The following is a 20,495-nucleotide window of genomic DNA, read 5'->3' on the forward strand; positions in this document are numbered from 1 at the left end:
TAGATCAGTATTATACAGGTGAAAAGAAATCACTCATGATGATTTGACTATATCCCTATTTGTTCCAACTTAATGGACCGTTAAGCAAAACTGTTATCTTAAATTCTGTTTTTAAATAATGTTATTAGGATTTGATAGAGTTGTATTAAATTTTTCGCAATTCTCCAGTTAACTCCTTAACCTTGTTTCACTTTTACTTCTTCACATTTCTGCAATTTAGCTTCACGTAAGTGATTCTCTTTTTCAACATTGGTTTGTCTCTGTTTTTTTCCAAGTTCTTCATATTCTTATAATGTTATAATGGTGAGATTATCGGATCTCATTGATCTAAATGAAGGAGGGACGACGAGGAAGTTTCTTTCAGATAAGAGAAATGGTGGTTAGTGTTTTCATTTCTCTAGTTGCAATTAGTGTAGGCTAATTTTGTAGTAGTAAAAAGTTGCAAAGATGTCATCTTTTAGCAAGGCTATATTTTTTTTATTGAATTGTCCATATCTTGATTTTCATAGTTCCAAATTGAAGTGGCCATACATTCATGTTGAATTGACAGGACCAGTAACTAATCTGAGAGTATTTACTGATCAAACTTTGTTAGTTAATTTTTTTTTTCTTTTTTGGAAAATTCCCATGGAAACTCGCAGATGCTACCCTTCGAGTGCGCGTTGGAAACCGCACTAGGCAAGCTCCGCGCGACGAGCTCTGAAGGAATCGATCCCAGGTCTCACGTGTGGGAAACCACTTACCCAACCAACTTAGCCAATCCTCGCGGGCTAGTTACCTGAGTGTTATCACTTATCAATATCAGAGAGATTTCTGAACTACTTAAATTAGTTGAGTTCATAGTCTTTTCTTGGCTTAGTCAATAGAATGATCATTTGAATCCTGAAGTAGGGTGTTTTCTGCTTCTCCTCTAGCAAGTATAGCTGCAAAATGGCCGTTGTTTTTTGCATTCTTTAGGTAACATAAGATCTTGACATCTCTTTGGATTGATTTAATACATACTAGGTCGTTGAGATAGAGGGGCTAAACAGTATGTTTTCTTCATCTTCTTCTCTATTTACCGACAATGGTGAAACTAGGAATTTTTCCAAAGGTGTTTAAACTTGAAAGAAGTAAAAAAAATCCCTGAAAAAGAGTGTTCAATATATGTTATATACCTCTAAAATCTAATATTTTAACTATATACGTGTTGTAATTTTTCGACGAAGAATGGACAATTGACCATCCTTACCAGAGTGTAGCTTCGCCCCTGCTTACCGACTAGAAATATTATGATACATTCATTAATTCTGCAGGTGAGGAGGCTCCGCGAAATAGATTGGAGCAGCCAGTAGAGGCTTCCTGTAGCTTCTGCATTGAAGGAGATGACAATGCTCTGGTAATAATTTTGTTATGCTATTCTGGATTTATCAAAATTCCGGTTGCTTTATCTTGAAAGAGAAATAAGAACTATTTTGTGACAATCAAATGTGAAGTCATGCAGTAAAACATTCTATATTTCTCTCAACTTTACATAAAATTTTGTTTCCTTCCTTCTAGTGTCTCATTACATTAATATTGTTTAATTCTTTTCCATACAGTTTGTTATCACAAGAATGAAATGAGTCTTTGAATGAAAGTTCCAAGACATTTGATTCTCATTTGTTATTTGAGCTAAAAACGATTCACATTCTACATGTCTGTCAACTTTTACGTAACATTTGGTTTCCTTCCTTCTGGGGTGGCAAAACATTAATATTTAGTTTTTGTTTCCGACTACACTATGTTATTTCTTTGATATGTCACAAGAGTAAAATTGCTCTGAATGGAAGTTTTCAGACATTTGGTTCTCATTTAATTGAGCTTTTGAGAAGGGGAGCCTTGGAGTAACGGCAAAATTGTCTCCGTGTGACTTATAGGTCACGGGTTCGAGCCGTGGAAGCAGCCACTAATGCTTGCATTAGGGTATTGCTGTCTACATCACACCCCTTGGGGTGCGGCCCTTCCCCGGATCCTACGTGAGTGCAGGATGCCTTGTGCACGGGGCTGCGCTTTTCTTTAGTTGAGCTTTTGCAGTTTAACTCATTACTTGCTCAAATACAGTGCGCTTATCACATGACAAATGAGTGGTCAGAGAAGAACTGTTATGTGAATGAGGCTCCAATGAAGAAACTGATCAGTGAAGAATTATCAAGAAGTAATCCAAATTCAGGACAGAATGCACCTAGTGTTGTCGCCCGTCTGATGGGCATAGATATGTTATCCGTGGATACAAAACCATCGACAAAGAAGGTCGAAAAGAAGAATGAGGTATGTAATATTGACAGACGGAGTAATAGCCTAAAGCTCAACAAACTTAAACCCCGAGAACATCCACAGGAAGAGGAACTACAAAAGTTTAAGAAGGAATTTGAAGCATGGCAAGCAACAAGGTTTAAGGAATGCTCAAAAATTGTTGAACTTGGCACCAATACCGATCAATGGTTGGCACAACGACGCCTGAACAAGGAAAAGTTGGTTCTTTACGCAAACTCAAAGAGACTTGATGTTTCTTCAACTCCTACAAAGATTGTAATTTTGAGGCCTGTTTGTGATAGGACGGGGAATAATGAAGAGTCATGGGCTAGTTCTCATAGCATATCCGAAGATGGGAGTAGTATAGAAGAATTTCTTCAGGAGGTTAAGGAAAGACTAAAATGTGAATTGCAAGTAAGGAATTTCAGAAGGAGCACTACTGTCATTGAGACCTCTTATACCAAAAAACCATCAGAAGCAAAGAAGATAGCTCAATCTATTTCAAAACAGGTGAGAGAGAGTGTTACAAGGGACGTTGGAACGACTCTAGCCCGATCAAAATCAATGAGGTCTTATAGAAGTGAAATTCAATGTGAAGGAACTGGTTCTCCTGATTTCACCAATAGTGATACAAGGAGATTTTTGGAAAGGAGCAGAGCTGAAGAAAGCAGATATATTGCTAATAAAGTGAGACATAGGGACCATATGAAAGACGAATCAGACATGCAGAGCAGATATTTCAGACAAGAGTTGAGTAATAATGTAATGCTTGACCAGGAACTATTTCATAGGAACCTAGTTAGATCTTTGTCTGCTCCTGTGTCGCGGTCATCATTCGGAAAGCTTCTCCTAGAGGATCAACATATGTTGACGGGGGCGCATATTAGGCGAAAACATGAAGCTTCCGAGAAGGTCAAAATACATGCCAAAAAATGTAGAAAGGAGAAATTCAACCTTAAGGAAAAAGTTTCCAGCTTTAAATATAGTTTTGTACTTAAAGGAAAGCTCTTTGGTAGAAAGATTCAATCTTTGGAGGAATCAAATGGAAACAAACAGATTCACATGAAAGATCTTCTGAGCACACAAACTGTTGCATCCAAATTTCATGTAAGAAGCTTCAAATGTACTTTCCTTTTCTACTAACTCATAAGAAGAAAAGAGAAGAAAAATGTTGAAATTTACATCTCAAATGTGCTGATATGTTATCGATATCTAACTTTTAGTATCTTATTTGGCCCTAGGAGAATTCTACTGAGGTGCCACCAAGTCCTGCATCTGTATGTAGCACTACCAATGAAGAAATTTGGAGGCAAACAGATTGTTTCAGCTCATCATCAACCTCAGATATACATCCGCCGGATGATAGTGAAATGCCTCATGTTTTCAAAGAGATAAGCTCTAATCTGAATGGTATAAGTAAAAACTTGTCTAAATTTGTACATCTGCTAGCTGCATTCATAGTTTATGATACATTTCAGGCATGATTACCATTTGACATGAGATGGACTTAACAGTTTATATATTTGTCCGACGCTGATGAGGTAAGGATTGTCCAAGATTGTATAAGTAGTCCAAGTTACCCATCTTGAGCCGATGGGGGACTCCACTCCCCTGCACACCCAAGATTGGACATCTGGAGCGTGGACAATATAAAATAGGTGCCCAACATCGGGTAAATAATGAGATGGGCTAGACTCTAATACAGTGATAAATGAACCTTGGGCCTAACTCAATATCAAAAGGTAGCTCATGAGTTGAGGATTTTCCAAGACTATATGAAGAGTCCAAGTTATCATCTTGAGCCAATGTAGGACTCAACACAATTGCCTTGAATCATTAACCTACACTTGATGATTTTCCAAGAATCGCATGCCTTTGTCGCCCTTTTAACTTAGTGGCTTTCTTGATTGCACAAGAATGGGCTACTAATTCAAATACTATATCATAAATGTAGAATTGCATTCAAGTTTTAATGAAGTTAAATGATATTTTGTAACTTTTCATAACACAGAGCTAAGGAGGCAATTGAATCAGCTAGAAGCTTATGACTTTGAGGAGACAATGATTGATGATCAGTCTGTCGAAGAGGAGATAATGGAGATTGACGATCCTGCTGAATCGTTCGTTAGAGATCTTCTTGTTGCTTCTGGTTTATACGATGGTTCATGCGATAAATATCTATCAAAATGGGATCCACTCGGAAAGCCTATCAGCAAACAAGTTTTTGAAGAAGTCGAAGCGTCTTACAAGAAAAAGACAAATGATATTGAAGATGCATCTACTATTGATCAATTCCAGAAGTTCAATCACAAGTTGTTGTGTGATTTCTTGAATGAAGTACTTCGGGATGTACTTGGAGTACCTTCCACAGTTTCAAGTTCTATGAAAAGTACTATTGCTCTGACTGCACGACCTCTACCTCTACAGGGAAAGAAGTTATTAGAATGTGTATGGGAAATTGCCCGAGTTTATGTGGATATGTCATCTCAATCTTTCGAAACTATACTAGCCCGAGACTTGCAATCCACACGTTGGGCTGGATTAGTTGATGAAGATGTTAATGCTCTGGGAAAAGATATTGAACACCAGATTATTGGTGATCTTATTCATGAAATGATCAATGATATGAAGCCATAATTTTGTTCTGTCTTGCTCTTCTATATTTCTATTATTCGTAAGTTTGCGAGAGGGGGGAAAATAGGTGCTTCTCATGACTCGTGAAAAAGTTTCGGAAGCAGACAATATCATACCATACTAAGAGTGTTTGCTGATAGTCTAATTAGCCCAACATTTCCTCCAAAGAAAGATTGAGATTGAGAACCAAATATTAGGTGATACAATTCAGAAAGTCAAGTGTGTTATAGAGTCATAAAACTTGAGGTGGGGCTGTGGTCCATGCAGATCAGCCTATTGATGCAATGATAAAATGTTTTTGAATATAACTTTGCTATGTTGGTCTTGGACATGGGGCCACTAATTTTTGGCTAGCGCTGAAAAATATTATTATTATTACAAGATCTTGATCAACCAAAGGAGCTAAATTTTTATTAGGAGTAAAATCGAATTTACCCCCTTAACCTTTAGGGGTTGAGAAACGATACCCCCTTAGATTTTGAATGGTATCTTTCTGGTGAAACATTTTTTTTTTGAATAAAAATCTTTTCTTTTTGTTGAAAAAATAATTTTTAGAATAATCAAGTTCGTTCATTATAGCCAAAAGCTCTACATATGACAACAATTAGGATCTATATAATTTTCGAAGTGCCCCTTTAGCCTTTCCTGTATAGTTTAGGTTATGATATGATGCAAAAACGCCTCCATAATGAATTTTCAAATGTGACCTTCGTACTCATAGCAACAATTCTTTCATCTAATATATATGTCACATAATTGACTAATTCTTTATATTTTTTCCCTTCTAATTGAAATACTAAAGCATCCATGGTGGATGTGCGTTTAACATATTTCTTGAATTTTTTTATATAAATATTTTTTATTGCAGTAATTTTAACAATGACCTCAATATAACCTCAATATAAAAGAAAAATATTTTAAATTCTGCAAGCAAGAAAGACGAAACTCATGTATTTGTTTGGATGAAAATTTTTATACTTCGTCATTGAAAGGATAAAGAGAGAAAAAAATTCTTTAGTCAAAAAAAGAAATTCTCACAGAAAAATAATTGCATAAGGGGGTTCCTTTCCCATTTAAAAGGTGAGTCATGTATCGTTTTTCAACCATTAAAGGTTAAGAGGGCAAAGTGAATTTTAGTTTTTTATTAGTGTAGCTAACATAAAAGGCAAAGAAAGAAAGAAAAGAAACTGAACGGATTATAAATTTTGGATCCTATAAAAGCAAAGTATTGGAATGAAAAGCATGTGTATTTGATGAGCCTCCAATGGGTTGAATTGAATTAAGTGTTTGAAATAGTGGTGCTGTTGCATTAACAAGTGGTGCAGAGGAACCCATTTATGCAGAGGAAAAAAAAGGATCTTGCATAGTTTACATATTAGGGTGTGGTTTTGACTCTAATACCATACAAAAATAAAAAATTGGAATAAAAAATCTGTATATTTGATGAGCCTCCAATAGAATTTATATACGAAGAAACCAATTTTGCTAAGCTAACTTCTAGAAAGTAGAAAACAATAATCAGTATAAAATAACCCCTAAAATGTAGCAAAAGATAATCAGTATAAAAACAAACTAATTGAAGAAGATAAAAAATAACTAATACAAAACTACAACCTAAAATAACTTAGCAAAGACTCATCCAAATCTAACAGCTAGTGTTGTGATATAATAATAGAAGTACACCTGTACATGTGCTATTACATCTTCTGTGAGCATAGCCTCAAAATCTCAAATTCTCAATGTCACATTTTATTTAACTTTTTTCTCGAATTCCCTTAGATTTTTTTCCTTACCCCTTCTTCACTTTCTCGAGCCTTACTCTTTTTCCATATAGCTAACTGCTCAATAAATTCAAAATTATAATATGACGATTTGAATAGTGCATGGACCCGATGAGGCAATAAGAATTACTTTTCCGTTGCAAATTATGTTACACATTTTCCTCTTTTATTTGTCCCGAAAAGAATGCCTAACTTTCTATAATTAGAAAAAATTTAACTTTAAAATTCTTATCTTATTCTTAATGAGATAATTTTAGCTATACAAATATGTAAAACTTATTTTAGACCATAAATTTTAAAAGTTTTTTTCTCTAACTTTGCTATCTAATCAAACGATGCCACATAAATTGAGAGGAGACATTACTCTACTTTCTTGCATGAAAAGGTAATTATATGGCGGAGAATGGCAGTGAACGCAGTGGCCTAGCCAGAGATAAAACCAAAATTTAAAGTTTATGAGTTCAGAATTCTAGTCATTTTGTGTTGTTGGATTCTTAATTAATAATTTGTACATATTCAATAAATTTTAAGATAAATACATTGTTTAAACAAAAGCTACTGAGTTCGGCCAAATCCGTAACTTGTACATTGGCCCCACCCCTGGGCCCAGCCACGTGATGCGGCGGTGCCGTGGAAGCGCACTTGATGTCAAAAGTCGGTGATGCACCGGACCTGCCTCAAGAAAATTTACAATGTAGAAAATAATGTGATGTTGAGGCTATATACGGGCCCCCACTGTAAGTTAAGTCATACTATATCAATGAACAATTTTGAGAAATCACTATTGTTTAGTTAACTTTCTATAACTGTCATATATATAATTATTTCTTATAGCTACTATTCAGTTGTTACGGTAGTGTATTCACTGTATTCGCGTTGTTGTATTTATGAATACAACAATAAAAAGCACTTAAAAATCAGGGTAGTGCAGATGTACGCACATGTATTCACACCATGTATTCATGAATATAACAACAAAAAGCGCCTAAAATCAGGGCAGTCCAGCTGTACGCGGATGTACTCACATGTATTCGCGTTGCTGTATTCATGAATACAACAGTAAAAATCGCCTAAAATCAGGGCAGTCCAGCTATATGCGCATGTATTCACATGTATTCATGAATACAGTAACGTCAATCACCTTAAAAATATGTATGTCCAGTTGTCTAAGAAAGAGGAAAAACATAAATAGCGTATTTCATGCCTTAATGATAGTATATACCATAAATACTTATTTTGCGATAAAATATAAAAGGTAACTATAGAAAATAATATTTTAAAATAATTTTGATTTATAATAAATATGGTGTATATCTTTTAGGTGGTAAAATTTCCTAGATCAATAGCACTAAAATTCTTACTTCACTATTTTGCATTTGGTAAGAAGCATTTGTTAATATCAAGAATGTGGTGGGATGGTTCAAAGTAGTAATTCATTCACCTTTATAGAGTTTTTAAATTGATAATTAAAGAGTGTTTTATTCTCTCATTAATCTACCTAGCGTGAATCAAATAAATATATTGAGTGATTCTTGGATATTGCTAAGCTCTCCCCCCCCCCTCCCCCCCAAAAAAAAAAAAACGGAAAAAAGAAAGCAAACAACATTCATCCATTGATTAACTAATTAACGAATACGCTGACACATTCGTATTTAAGATTTTAATTTTGTGACTTCAAGTTTTAAAGTTTTTCGCACGGAATATATTGTATTTTTAAACTTATGAATTCAGACCTATTATTTGTTACATATTAGTAAATTTTTATATATAAATCTATATTTCGTGTCGAAAATATTGAGTTCAGATGAATCTGACATCACTACTCAATATCCGTCCCATTAAAAGGGGAAGTGTATCCTATTAGATTTTTTTGTTCCCAAAACTTGAGCCCGAAACCTCCAATTAGGGATGGAGAGATTTTATCCATTCTACCAAAATTCTTGAAGGTTATTTTCTATTTTAAAAAAATAAACAAAACTATAATAAGCGTGCACATTTAAAATTTTAGCATGTAATTATCAACTTAATTTTAAGAAGTTTAGAGTAAAAGATTTATATATTAGGAAATTATATAGAAATAATGCATTTCACGATTTTTTTATAATAAAAGTATATGCAGCAATTTTAAAATATTATTACCTCGGTACTATTTTATGGGATAGACTTTCTTTTGGATACTATACATATATTTAACTTGCGAGTTAGTCAAATATCTTTACATAAAATAAGATAGAAGGAGTATAATTTTTTGACTTTTTGAAACTATTACCTCCCTTATTAAATTATATGTAACATTATTACTATTTAAAAAATTAAATAGGGGTTTTAATCATTTTTAAAAAGTTTTAAATATTAAAATTAATATTTGTTATGGCTTATAGTATTTTTATGCAACTTCAAAATATAAACTCTATTTAAAAAAAATAAAAGACAGTAAAAATTTACATGACATGGGCAGCAAATATATTGAAAGATCCATGATTCCGAAGACACTACAAGAAAAAATGAAATCAGCTACGAATTTCGGGCTGTCTTTAAATTGCTTGTAACGATTATAATTTTTTTTGATAATTGTAGTTAATCCGTCACTAATAGAATTAACGATTGATTATTCTGTTTAGTTATAGAATTCATTTTTTAGCAATGAGAAATTTGCGAAGTCCTCTCTATTCTGGAAAAAGGTCATATCATGCTTATGGATTCGATAAAACACTGTACTTTAAAAACAAAAAAAACTGTACTTCGATCCCAAGATATCTCGATTTGGGCTTTTATGCTCCATTTAATATTGTCACAAATTTATTACTAGTACCAATTCGTTCTACTAGGGTTAGAGAATTTGTTGTATTTTAATAATGTTTTAACATTTTAAAATATTGTAAGAATGTTAATAAAAAAATTTATTTGATTGGTGCGCATGCCCCACAAAACAAATAGTACGTCAAATTCTCGGCTTTACTGTCTGCCCTCTTCATTTTTCTCCAACTTTTGCTTTACTTTCTCATTACCTTTTTTTTTGGTTTCCATTTTTGTCTCTTTCCTCCTATTTTCTTTGCTTGACTTTATTGATTAGTTTACTGACTCTGCATTTACTTCAAATCATACCCTTGAAATCAGAGAGAGATATTCTCATATTCAGACAAATTTTCTCTGACTTTTTGACCAATTAATTAAGCAAAAGCAAGAAGTTATTGTAAATGGAGTGGGAAAATCAGCAGCAGCAGCCACCGCAGAGGGCGGAGGATATGAACGGCGCCGCCGGAGGAGGAGGAGGGATGTTTGTAAAAGTAATGACTGATGAGCAAATGGAAGTGCTACGTAAGCAAATTGCAGTGTACGCTGTCATTTGTGAACAGCTAGTTGATTTGCACAAATCCATGGCTTCCCAACATGATCTTGCTGGTCCCTTCTCTTCTCTCTCTCTCTAATTATTGTCTATATATATACTCATACTTTTTGCATATTGTTTAATCTGATTTTTATGAGTTCAAAAAAAAATTCACCTACATATAACGTTCACAATAATTCGAAGTAAGTTTTGGAACATCGGTAAATTTGTCTCCTCTATGACTTATAGGTTACGGGTTCAAACTTTGGACTTAAGATCACTAGTAAACTAGGCACTAATGCTTGCATTAGGTAGGTCTACATCCCTTTTTCGAACCCTGTCTGAATTCGGGATATCTTGTGAACAGAAATGTTTTTTTTATTATTTGAAAAATAAGGCACCACAGATAGTAATAGTGTAAAGGAACTCATAAACTATAGTTTAGTTTAACATATTATAGTAGGAATTATATACTATCTTTATATTTCATGTTACTAATTTCATCTTTATGAACGTTGCTGTAATTATCTTTTACGTTACATGATAATATAAATATTTACTTTACTATTAATTAAGTTCAAAAGGTTTACCTAAATAAATAAGAAGATCGTTGGAAACTTTTACTACTTTTTATAGCTGCGTGATATTTCTGGAATTACTTGGTTAAAGCTGTCTAAGTACATTTCAACTTAAAAATGCCCTAAATAATTTTGCAGCTCTTTCCTTCTAGTATAGAATTTTACCCTTCCACTAGTAAGTTTTATTTTTAATTTACTGAATTATCATATGATTATTTGCCTTCGTTGTTGTATGTTGTGCACTTATGCCAACATTATTGAGAAATATATTTTTTAGCTACTCCGAAAAATAATAGCCAACAAAATATATATTTTTTTTATATATATGTGTATTATATACATATAATGTACATATTTTATACACTTTTAGGTCAGCGAATGTAATTAGTTTCGGTCGGCCAATTTTGTATTTTGCCCAACATTATTTCTTTCAGTTCTTATTAAGTAAATATGAGTAGTACTAAGGGGTCATTTGATTGGGAAGCAAGTTATCTCATGATTAATTATCCCGGATTAGCTATCCCGGGATTGTTATCCCACTCTATAAGGATAAAAATAACACTACAATTCCGGGATAACTAATCCGTGGATTAATTATACCGCGATTTTATTCCAACCAAACGTAGATTAAACCATCTCACATTTAATCCCGGGATTAATTATTCCTTATCCCTCATACCAAACGAGAAGAGTTTAATTTTCCTAGCACTATTTCCTATGGAAAGAAAGGTCAGGATATCACTCAAACAGGGGGAATATGACACATATGATTGAAGAGTTCAATTTTCTGATGACAATATGTACTAGAAGAGTTCAATTTTCCTAGTATCCCCATTTATTAGTGATCTAATTTGCTTAAAAAATGAAAGGGGAGTTGTCAATTTTAGTCTACAATTCAATTAACAATGTACCATGTCTGTTAATATTGTGAATGTACCATATAAGAGTAGTTTGGCCAAGTAAGTTTGGATCCGCTACTTGAATCCTCACTGTTCGCGTTGCTCCATTTAACCTTTGTATTTTCTAATATACAATATATCTCTATGAATGGACTGAACTAAAATTCATCTAACAATTAAACAAAATGCTTTTTACTGCTATCTCAGGAACAAGGCTGGGGAATCTATATTGTGATCCGCTGATAACATCAGCTGGCCACAGAATCAGTGGCAGACAACGTTGGACGCCAACGCCTGTGCAACTTCAGATTCTTGAACGTATTTTCGATCAAGGCAATGGAACACCAAGCAAACAAAAGATTAAAGATATAACCTTTGAATTATCTCAGCATGGACAAATTTCTGAAACAAATGTTTATAATTGGTTTCAAAATAGACGTGCTCGATCGAAAAGGAAACAACAGGGCGGTGGTGCAACGAACAACGTTGAATCAGAGGTGGAGACAGAGGTCGAATCACCTAATGAAAAGAAAACAAAGCCAGAGGATTTGCAATCTTCTCATATGCCAACTTCAAGAACTGAAGAGGGTAGTTCAAATCCAACTGGAAGTTTTGACCAATTGTCCTTCTATGCAATGTCTAATCCAAGTATGTTCTCTTTTCAGAAAAAAAAAAGATTATACCCTGTAGCATCATTTTGTTTTAGGAGAAGGGTAAAAGTACTCTCTATTATATGAAATATCTTAATTCTACCATTCGTTATGCTTTTCATTCATATCCTTATAGTTAGCAAATCTTCTCGTATTTTCCTTGACTGTAATGGAGTTCTAGCGTGAATCCTAGCCGAAGTAATACGGATGGTAATTTTAAATTATTGCCAAAAGTAAAATAGTAAATATGGACCTCTTTTATCTAAGTATTTTGACACGTGAAATCTACCTAATTAATCCACGCTAGAGCTCCGTTAAAGTCAGTGGCAAATGTGAGATGATTTTCTGACAACAAGGATATGAATGACCCCAAATGTATAACATAGGATGACATTAAGATATTTCGCAAAGTCAAGGGATAAATTCAGACATTTCCCCTTCATCCAATAGTGAATATCTTTTTTTTCTTCTATTAGACATCTTGTGACTTAGAAGCCTAGTTTATGTCAGGATTAGAAATTAATGAATCAAAGCTGAGCCACTATTTCTTTTTCTGCTTCTGTATGATGTTTAACTGAGGTAACAATTACCTAAATGTGGTTATACTCTGGCTTTTGAACTTACTATAATTCAGTTCAAAACCAAACCATTGGTTAAATCTTAGGAACCTTTTTCAGAATTTTTGATTCAGGTGTTTGCCATCACTGGATTTGGTTACATCTTAAAGACATGATTGATTGTTGTTGTTTTTGCTCTTGTATTCAATTGAATTGAAGCAAGTTCTGTTGTTGAAGGGGACAAAACTTTCAAAGGTTGCTAGAAGAAGAGTTAATGATAAGATATTGCTTACATATTCTTTTCGTTGGCAAAGTGAGCTTGAATTATGGTGACTTATATAGAAGTAGGATGGAATTATTTCATGAGAATTCCTAATTAAAATTGTTAATATGCAGGTCTTGAAATGTGTTAACTTCAGCGCGAATTTTCTTTCCTCAGTTCGCCAAATCTCCCCTAATGGTTGTTGAGCGTTGTTGTCTCCTTATTGTGGTCTTTGTTAATACTCACCTCCTGAGCTAACTTTCGGGGTTGAGTTAGGCCCGGATCCCGTTTCTTAATATCGTATCAGAGCAAGATCCAACCCCATTCTTGATTTACCCAATATTGAGCCCCCATGTTATGTTTTACATGCTTTAGATCACCAACCCTGAATCATGTGAAGGATGTTAAGCGTTACATGTTGGTTGAGGGAATGATCACTTCACCTCACGAGCAAGTTTTTGTGGTTGAGTTAAGCCTAAATCCATCGTCTAACAATATTCAACAACAAACAAAAAATGGATCGACCTTGAATATCCAATTTATGCATTGTCCCTTTTCTTTTTTTATAATTCTGAAGTAGATGTTATGAATATGGATATGCAGGAATGGACCAGGTAATAGAAAAGATGGAAGATCCAGGTAGCTACCATCCATATCTACATGCAGAGAATTACGACATGATCAGCCAATGACCAATTTAGAAACTGTCATACGTTGTTTAAATACTTTGATTGAGACAAGAAGCAAGACAAAATACTGACAGAGTTTCTGATCTTCATTTGGCAATTGATGCTTGCTTCTATAACAGCTTGTCTTTGTTTCTGGATATCTGTATCTATGAACATGCTTATGGGAACTATAGTAAATTGTAAATACTAGTATTTCATATGCGTACTAATACTTCAACTTTGCAAGTTTGAGATTGATGGCTTCCTCTTGATCAATTTATACTATATTTCCCCTTGAAACAAGGTTGTTCCTGTTTTCTTCTTTTCTTTTTAGATACGAATGTACGTAATTGTATTGTAATGGTACTCGTTTTTATCTTTCATAATTGATAATGTTTTGGTTTGGGCAATAATGGTCAAACATAAGAACCTGGCGACCAAATGCTTCTTGCCATAAGATATTTTTAGCATAATTTTTATTTTGTTTCTTAGGTTCTAAGACTTGTGTTCTCCTTTACCAATGAGCTTTCGGTCTACAAATCAGATGAGACTGCGATTTTGGTTTCCCTTGTTGACAGGATTTTGTTAGCTTATGGACATGGGCCGAGCTAGAGGGGTAGAAGGGGTTTATCGCCAGAAAATTACACTATATACTATGTCAAAATTATTTTTTATGTGTATATAATAGATGTTGAATTCCTTCAACTTCTTCCTGCATTTACTTCTTTATAAATTCCCTTAGTCAAAATCTTGGCTCCGCTACTGCTTATGGAGTGTCATTCCAGGTACTTTTGTCAGTGGGCGATATCTGGAGGTGTGAAGGGTTGACTATGGCGGGTTTGAGAAGAGGTCGAGGCAGACCTAAGGAGTACAGGGGAAAAGTGATTAGGCAAGACATAGCGCGACTTCAGCTCACTGAGGACATGACCCTTGATAGGAGGGTGTGAAGATCGATGATTAGGGTAGACGGTTAGTAAGTAGCTATGAGTTTCCTCACTTCTTACCAGTAGTACTAGTAGCTCGCTTGTACTTTCCTATTTCTGATATCTATATTACATCATGTTGTTTAGTTTGTTTCACTTATCATATTCTCTTATTGTTACTATTTTGGTACTACTTATTCTTTCCCCCCTCCCCTTATCTCCCCTCCTTTCTTTTTCTTCCTCTTTTCCCCCCTACTTCTTTTTTTTCTTCTTCTTCTTCTCCTCATCTCTACCTTTTTGAACCGATGGTATATTGGAAACAACCTCTCTATCTTCACTAGGCAGGGGTAAAGTCTGCGTACACACTACCTTCTCCAGACCCTACATGTGAAAGTATACTGGGTATGTTGTTATTATTGATGTCTGGAGTCATGTAAATTGTAAGCATAATGTGTTTGTTGAATCAGTTTGTGTGCTCAAAGCATGTCACAAAGCAGCTTACAATGTAAATGGTTTAAGATGTATATGAGACCTTTGCACTTTGGTCAAAAATCTTGATGTCTTTATGAACCAATGACTATTGATACTCTCATTTTTTAGACTTGCTTTTTCCTCCTTTCGCAAGTTTAAATTGTATGCAAATCTTCTTGACTGAGATATACCCACTGCTACTATCCGCTCTTATGTTGCATTTGCTCTTTTAGTTCTCTCTTTTAGATTAAAATAAGAAAGATAAAAATGGTATTAGTTCTCTCTTTTAGATTAAAATAAGAAAGATAAAAATGGTATTATATAGATGTCTTCTTCTTTTTACTGAGGGAGTAGGTACGTAACACCCTTACTTTTTAAATGGGTTACCTTAACTAATTCATTATATCCGCTATCGAATAGGCTTACTTTTTAAATGGGTTACCTTAACTAATTCATTATATCCACTATCGAATAGGCTAAGCAAGATTAAAAGTCTCTTATATTGTGAGGCTTCCCTTCTTTCTCTTACTCTGACCTCCCCGGATACCTGTACTTGGTGGGAGATAACAGACACCTAGAGAAATAATTTAAGGTGCGCTCAAACTGGTCGGACACTATCATTATGAAAAACTAATCTAGTACTCATGTCATATGACTAGAAATTCTTTGAGGCGGCAAGAGAGGGCACTCATCCTTAGGTTAAAATTAGTTGAGGTAGGTAATAAAGCTTCTGATATTTACCAATTACACATTACAGCCGCACATGGAAGTTGACAAAACTGATCTTTAAAATAGCTTCCTTTCTAATGTTTCAAGAGCCACACTTTCATTATAATAAAAGAAAAAGCACACATATAGGACAAGTCCCAGGCCTATTATCAAAATGGTCATTTGATCAAACTATGACCATTGCAATGAACACTAAATAGGTCCTTATCATAACTCTCACTCAACCTCCATAATTACACAAAGCCTATTATCAATGGCTTTAGATGGAAGCAAAATTTACAAGTGGTAGGAAGGGGAAAAAAACAAAGACAACTTACTCTTTTGGTAGGGCATTAATGATTATTAACACCCTCCTCTAAAGTAAATTAAATTCCAATCCCAACCATAATAAGATTTTACATAAAAAGAAAAACAACCAGTTTTAAGCCTTGGCTCCCAATATCTCCAGCATAGAAGAGAAAGTTCCATACACTGAAAACACTGCAGCCATTACAATAATTGCACCATCACAAGCCAACCCATGCCATCTTAACTCATCTTTGAACACAATCAAATGAAACAAAGCAGGCAATACAAAGCCAAGAATAATGCACACACTACTCCCAACAAGTGACAAGAAATCAGCAAAATTTGGTACCAACAATGCCACAAATGTCACTACTAAAACCACAATCCATCTTATCCAAAGACAATACCTGCCTTCACAAAATCTCCTTTCCATTACTTCATATACTGGATTCATCATAAGTGGAAATGTAAAGAATAAATTTATGCAAAGACCAATTTGAACTAAGCTGCTAAGCCAACCTTGTCCAAGATTTGTGGTAATTATATCCTTAGTCTCTTCACCAAAAGCAAAATAGCCTAATACTCCAAAAGCACCATACATTAAAGATATTAAAGCCATTGACAAACCCAAGATTTTACCAAATTTTGCCTTATCTTTCATCTCAGCTTCTAAAGGCAAAACCATTCCAACACCTTCAAATGCATAAACAGCTACACCAAGACCATAGAAAAACACACTGAACCCACCAAAAGCTTCAAGAACATGACTACTTTTGAGATAAACCATCACATCTTCAACCATAACTACACCCATAGCTCCTAATTCAACAACATCAGCAAAAATACTCAAAGGGGCTAAAAGGGTAAGACTAGGAATTGAATTCAACCCCAACTGAAATGGAAAACAGCTCCAAATATACACTGTTTTAGGTGGCAACCCCAAGATTTTAGGACTTGGATTTGACTTGGAGTAATTAAAACAGTATGCTAAAGTATTAGCTATGAAAATCATGTAACTGATACAAAAACCAGCTTGTGATAACACAATCATAGCATCTACAGCAAATCTACCAACAGGTCCACAAACAGCAAATCCCAAATCACCAAAAGATGAGATTTCTGAAGTTTTAAGATGGGATTCAATTTTTCTTCTTGAAAATACAAGAAGCATCATACAATGGTAAGTTAAAAAGGCTACTGAAAATAGCATAATAGCACCCATTATCCATCCTGTTCTTTTAAAAGTATAAGGAAGGCCAAGAACTCCTGCTCCAACTATGGCTATAAATACATTAGCAAAAGTTTTGGATGGTGAAGAAAGGTGTTGATTCTTGGCTAAAAGGGGTGTATCTTCTCTTGGGATTTGTAAAACATGAGAGGATGAACTTGCTTTATTATTTTTCTCAAACACCATTTGGTATAATCTTAAATTCTTAATCAATACAAGTGCAAAAATCAGATAAAGATCAAAACTTTATTTCAAGATTACCTCAAATTTGAGTGAAAATAGTGAATGTGTTTTTTTGAAAAGGGGAAAATTTTTGAACTTTGCTTATGGTTTTTGCCTCTGCTAAAATCAAGAAACTAAAACAATTGCAAAAACCAGGTAAAGATCAAAACTTTATTTCAAGATTACCTAGTGAATACTATGTGTTTTTTGAGGAAGCAGAAAGGAATTGATTTGAAAATGGAAAAAAGGTTTTGAACTTTGCTTATGGTTTTTGATTCTGCTAAATTAATCAAGAATCTCAATACAAGTGCAAAAACCAGATAAAGATCAAAACTCTATTGCAAGATTACCTCAATTTAGAGTGAAAATAGTGAATAGTATGTGTTTTTTGAAAAGGGGAAGAGGTTTTGAACTTTGCTTATGAATTTTGCCTCTGCTAAATTAATCAAGAACCTCAATTCAAGGGCAAAAGCCAGAGAAAAATCAAAACTTTAATATCAAAATTGCAATCAAATAGTGAATAGTATGTGTTTTTTGGAAAGGGGAAAAAGCTTTGAATTTTGCTTCTGCTAGATTCAGGAGTTTAGAAAGAGATATAAAGGTATAAATGGTTTTTGGGGGGTTGCAGAGCTGTAGGCTGTATTATCAATAGGAGTAAGTTGAAGGGAACTTTCAAAAAGGACAAAACATGAAAGTGACAATTAAGCAATATTTATTATATTTGAATAATATGAAAGTTTATAGTTCGTACACGTCTCTTTTTTGAAAAATTTGTATTTGTTTGCAAAAAGAAGTATTCAAGTAAATAACAATCGTAGACGTGTCCATTTGTTAATTGAGAAAAAATCTGTTTGCAAAAAGAAGTCATTCTCTCTTTTTTTTTTTTTTTTTTTAATCTTTGTTCTCTTTGTTTTCTAGTTGAAAAGGACAGAATGATAATTAACGATGCTTTTGATACATTATAGAACTTCTCAATAGTATATGCATACGTATCATCCTTAGGGGTCGTTTGACAGGATGTACTAGGGATACTAATAATATACTCATTCCGTTTCAATTTATGCGATCTCATTTAATTGAATATAAAATTTAAAAAAAGAGAGAAGGCTTTTGAACTTATGGTGTAAAATAAGTTACATATATTTTGTGTGGTTATGAGTCACATATATTTTGTGTAATTATAAATCATTGCATAAATGTAAATTATTTCCAAATAAAGAAATGAGTCATTCATTTTGGCACGGACTAAAAAGAAAATAAGTTTACATAAATTGAAACGGAATAAGTATTTGTTAACTTTATCGTAATTTCTTGTTTGGTCATATTTTTAACCTATATATGACTAATATTTGTATTATGTTATAAGAAAAATCAAATTATGGTGGATGTTTATTCTTCCTCCATGATCTTCCTCCATGATTTTCATTTCAAATGCGTAATGACATATTCAATAACATACTTTTCTTCACTTTTCATGCCTATATAAAGGCCTTGCAATAGATAGGAAAATACACACAATTGTAGAAGAAATAAGAATCTCTCATCTCTTTCTCTCTATATCTCTTAGCTTGTTTTTTCTTGTTCTATATTGTTACTTTGAGCTATATTTCATAACACGTTATCAGCACGAAGTCTCTAACCGCAAGGTTGAATTCCACTTCCGCTAAGGTATATCTCGATGATCTATTGTCAAAATTATCAAGCCTAACAATTCTTTTAGATTTTGATATCAGATATACCTACCAAGTTACAATACTGTACCTGAAAACCTGTTGGTTAATTTCTTAGATCAAATAGATGTATTGGTAATGTGAAGTACCCTATCAAACTGCATAGTTTTCTATCACATTGATCATGTCAATAAGACAAGATTTTCTAGAATAACATATCAGATAATTTTTGTTTCTTGAATAAGTGGATTAAACAACTATAGGTTAAATAGATTAAAGTGATCTTATATCTGATAGTCTTAACACTCTAACTTAACATATATCTACATGTATTAACACATGGATTGGGACATTAATACTACCATTATAGTCCATATGTTATTGAGTCATATTAGCAAATTAAATTTAGATTTTATTCAGAAAGGTATGTAGCGTTACAAGTACATTTTTCTGCTACAACAACATGTCCAAGCTTTAAACCAGATAAGTTTATACCACTATTTAGAATAAGCAATGGTCTGGTTATTAGAAAATTAGTATTTATGTGGCTTCTAAGGATGTCACTTTTTTAAATTTTCATGAACTAAATAATAAGTGGCATGCGGTATACTAAATAATCTACAAAATTAAAACTATACTTTGTTATGTATGCTTATGGATTTACCTTATAATACGATTTTAGTATGCCTAGTATAATGATTATACATTAGTTTACTGTCAAATATAATATAATAATAATAATATTCGTAACTATTTTATTTTGATAAGATAAAATATTACTACAAGAAGTATGTACTACACCAAATTTTTCATTGATGATAGTTCTTATCAAATTAACATGTTGAATCATTTATATATGGAAAACATATAGTAGTAGATAGTAGACAGAGATTTGTCCACTATTTGTTTTTGATTCCCAGATTGACTTAAAGGATCTACTATATCTTTTGTGTTTTTGTAGAGAGCATAATACTTAGTTTTCACAAAAGTGCATGGTAACTAGTAGTACTATTATCCTGTTTGATACAATATTTTTCCTTAATGTTCTGGTCATATCACTCTCATCTTGAAGTAAGCTTATTGCAACAAAGACCACATGTGAATTTTCAATATTATTTTGTATTTTCATATATCTGTTTGACATTATGAAAAGTTTAACTTAAGAGGTAAGCATTTTCTTCGTATTTGAAATTATTTTTGTCCTTTGCTATTGATGATATCAACTTCAATGAGTTCAAGTCACAATGAACCATGAGGGTAAGACATCAGGATCAAGTTCCGATGCTCCATGATGATAAGAGTTGGGGTTGAGTCCCAATTCATTATGGCCTAA

General features: G+C 33.5%; 3 protein-coding genes across 4 annotated transcripts; 2 read left to right on the forward strand and 1 right to left on the reverse strand.

Annotated features, from left to right (window-relative positions):
* Positions 1-4,919, forward strand: LOC104093763 (uncharacterized). Its single transcript, XM_009599575.4, has 5 exons — positions 1-379; positions 1,296-1,378; positions 2,083-3,381; positions 3,516-3,684; positions 4,286-4,919. Exons 1-5 carry the CDS (start codon positions 301-303, stop codon positions 4,909-4,911), a joined length of 2,256 nt encoding a protein of 751 aa, XP_009597870.1. The 5' UTR covers positions 1-300; the 3' UTR covers positions 4,912-4,919.
* A 4,753-nt stretch (positions 4,920-9,672) lies between these two features.
* LOC104093762 (WUSCHEL-related homeobox 13-like) lies at positions 9,673-13,934 on the forward strand. 2 transcript variants are annotated; one of them, XM_009599573.4, is made up of 3 exons: positions 9,673-10,091; positions 11,702-12,142; positions 13,567-13,934. In XM_009599573.4, exons 1-3 carry the CDS (start codon positions 9,887-9,889, stop codon positions 13,653-13,655), a joined length of 735 nt encoding a protein of 244 aa, XP_009597868.1. In that variant the 5' UTR covers positions 9,673-9,886; the 3' UTR covers positions 13,656-13,934. The 2 variants fall into 2 exon arrangements, with proteins under 2 accessions (XP_009597868.1, XP_009597869.1); XM_009599574.4 differs by having other exon boundaries at positions 9,721-10,091; positions 13,098-13,934.
* Positions 13,935-15,808: 1,874 nt separating this feature from the next.
* On the reverse strand, positions 15,809-18,110 carry LOC104093761 (amino acid transporter AVT3B). Its single transcript, XM_070185775.1, has one exon. It carries the CDS (start codon positions 17,454-17,456, stop codon positions 16,176-16,178), a length of 1,281 nt encoding a protein of 426 aa, XP_070041876.1. The 5' UTR covers positions 17,457-18,110; the 3' UTR covers positions 15,809-16,175.
* Positions 18,111-20,495: the final 2,385 nt, after the last annotated feature.

The sequence above is a fragment of the Nicotiana tomentosiformis genome, chromosome 9 (assembly GCF_000390325.3).
Source record: "Nicotiana tomentosiformis chromosome 9, ASM39032v3, whole genome shotgun sequence".
NCBI lineage: Eukaryota > Viridiplantae > Streptophyta > Magnoliopsida > Solanales > Solanaceae > Nicotiana > Nicotiana tomentosiformis.

Excerpts from the sequence above, each read along its gene's own strand:
- LOC104093761 (XM_070185775.1), bottom strand. The coding sequence starts at position 17,456 with ATGGTGTTTGAGAAAAATAATAAAGCAAGTTCATCCTCTCATGTTTTA.
- LOC104093763 (XM_009599575.4), top strand. The coding sequence starts at position 301 with ATGGTGAGATTATCGGATCTCATTGATCTAAATGAAGGAGGGACGACG. Across the intron at positions 380-1,295 it reads TTCAGATAAGAGAAATGGTG|GTGAGGAGGCTCCGCGAAAT; the intron begins GTTAGTGTTTTC and ends TTAATTCTGCAG. Across the intron at positions 1,379-2,082 it reads AAGGAGATGACAATGCTCTG|TGCGCTTATCACATGACAAA; the intron begins GTAATAATTTTG and ends GCTCAAATACAG.
- LOC104093762 (XM_009599573.4), top strand. The coding sequence starts at position 9,887 with ATGGAGTGGGAAAATCAGCAGCAGCAGCCACCGCAGAGGGCGGAGGAT. Across the intron at positions 10,092-11,701 it reads TTCCCAACATGATCTTGCTG|GAACAAGGCTGGGGAATCTA; the intron begins GTCCCTTCTCTT and ends CTGCTATCTCAG. Across the intron at positions 12,143-13,566 it reads CTATGCAATGTCTAATCCAA|GAATGGACCAGGTAATAGAA; the intron begins GTATGTTCTCTT and ends ATGGATATGCAG.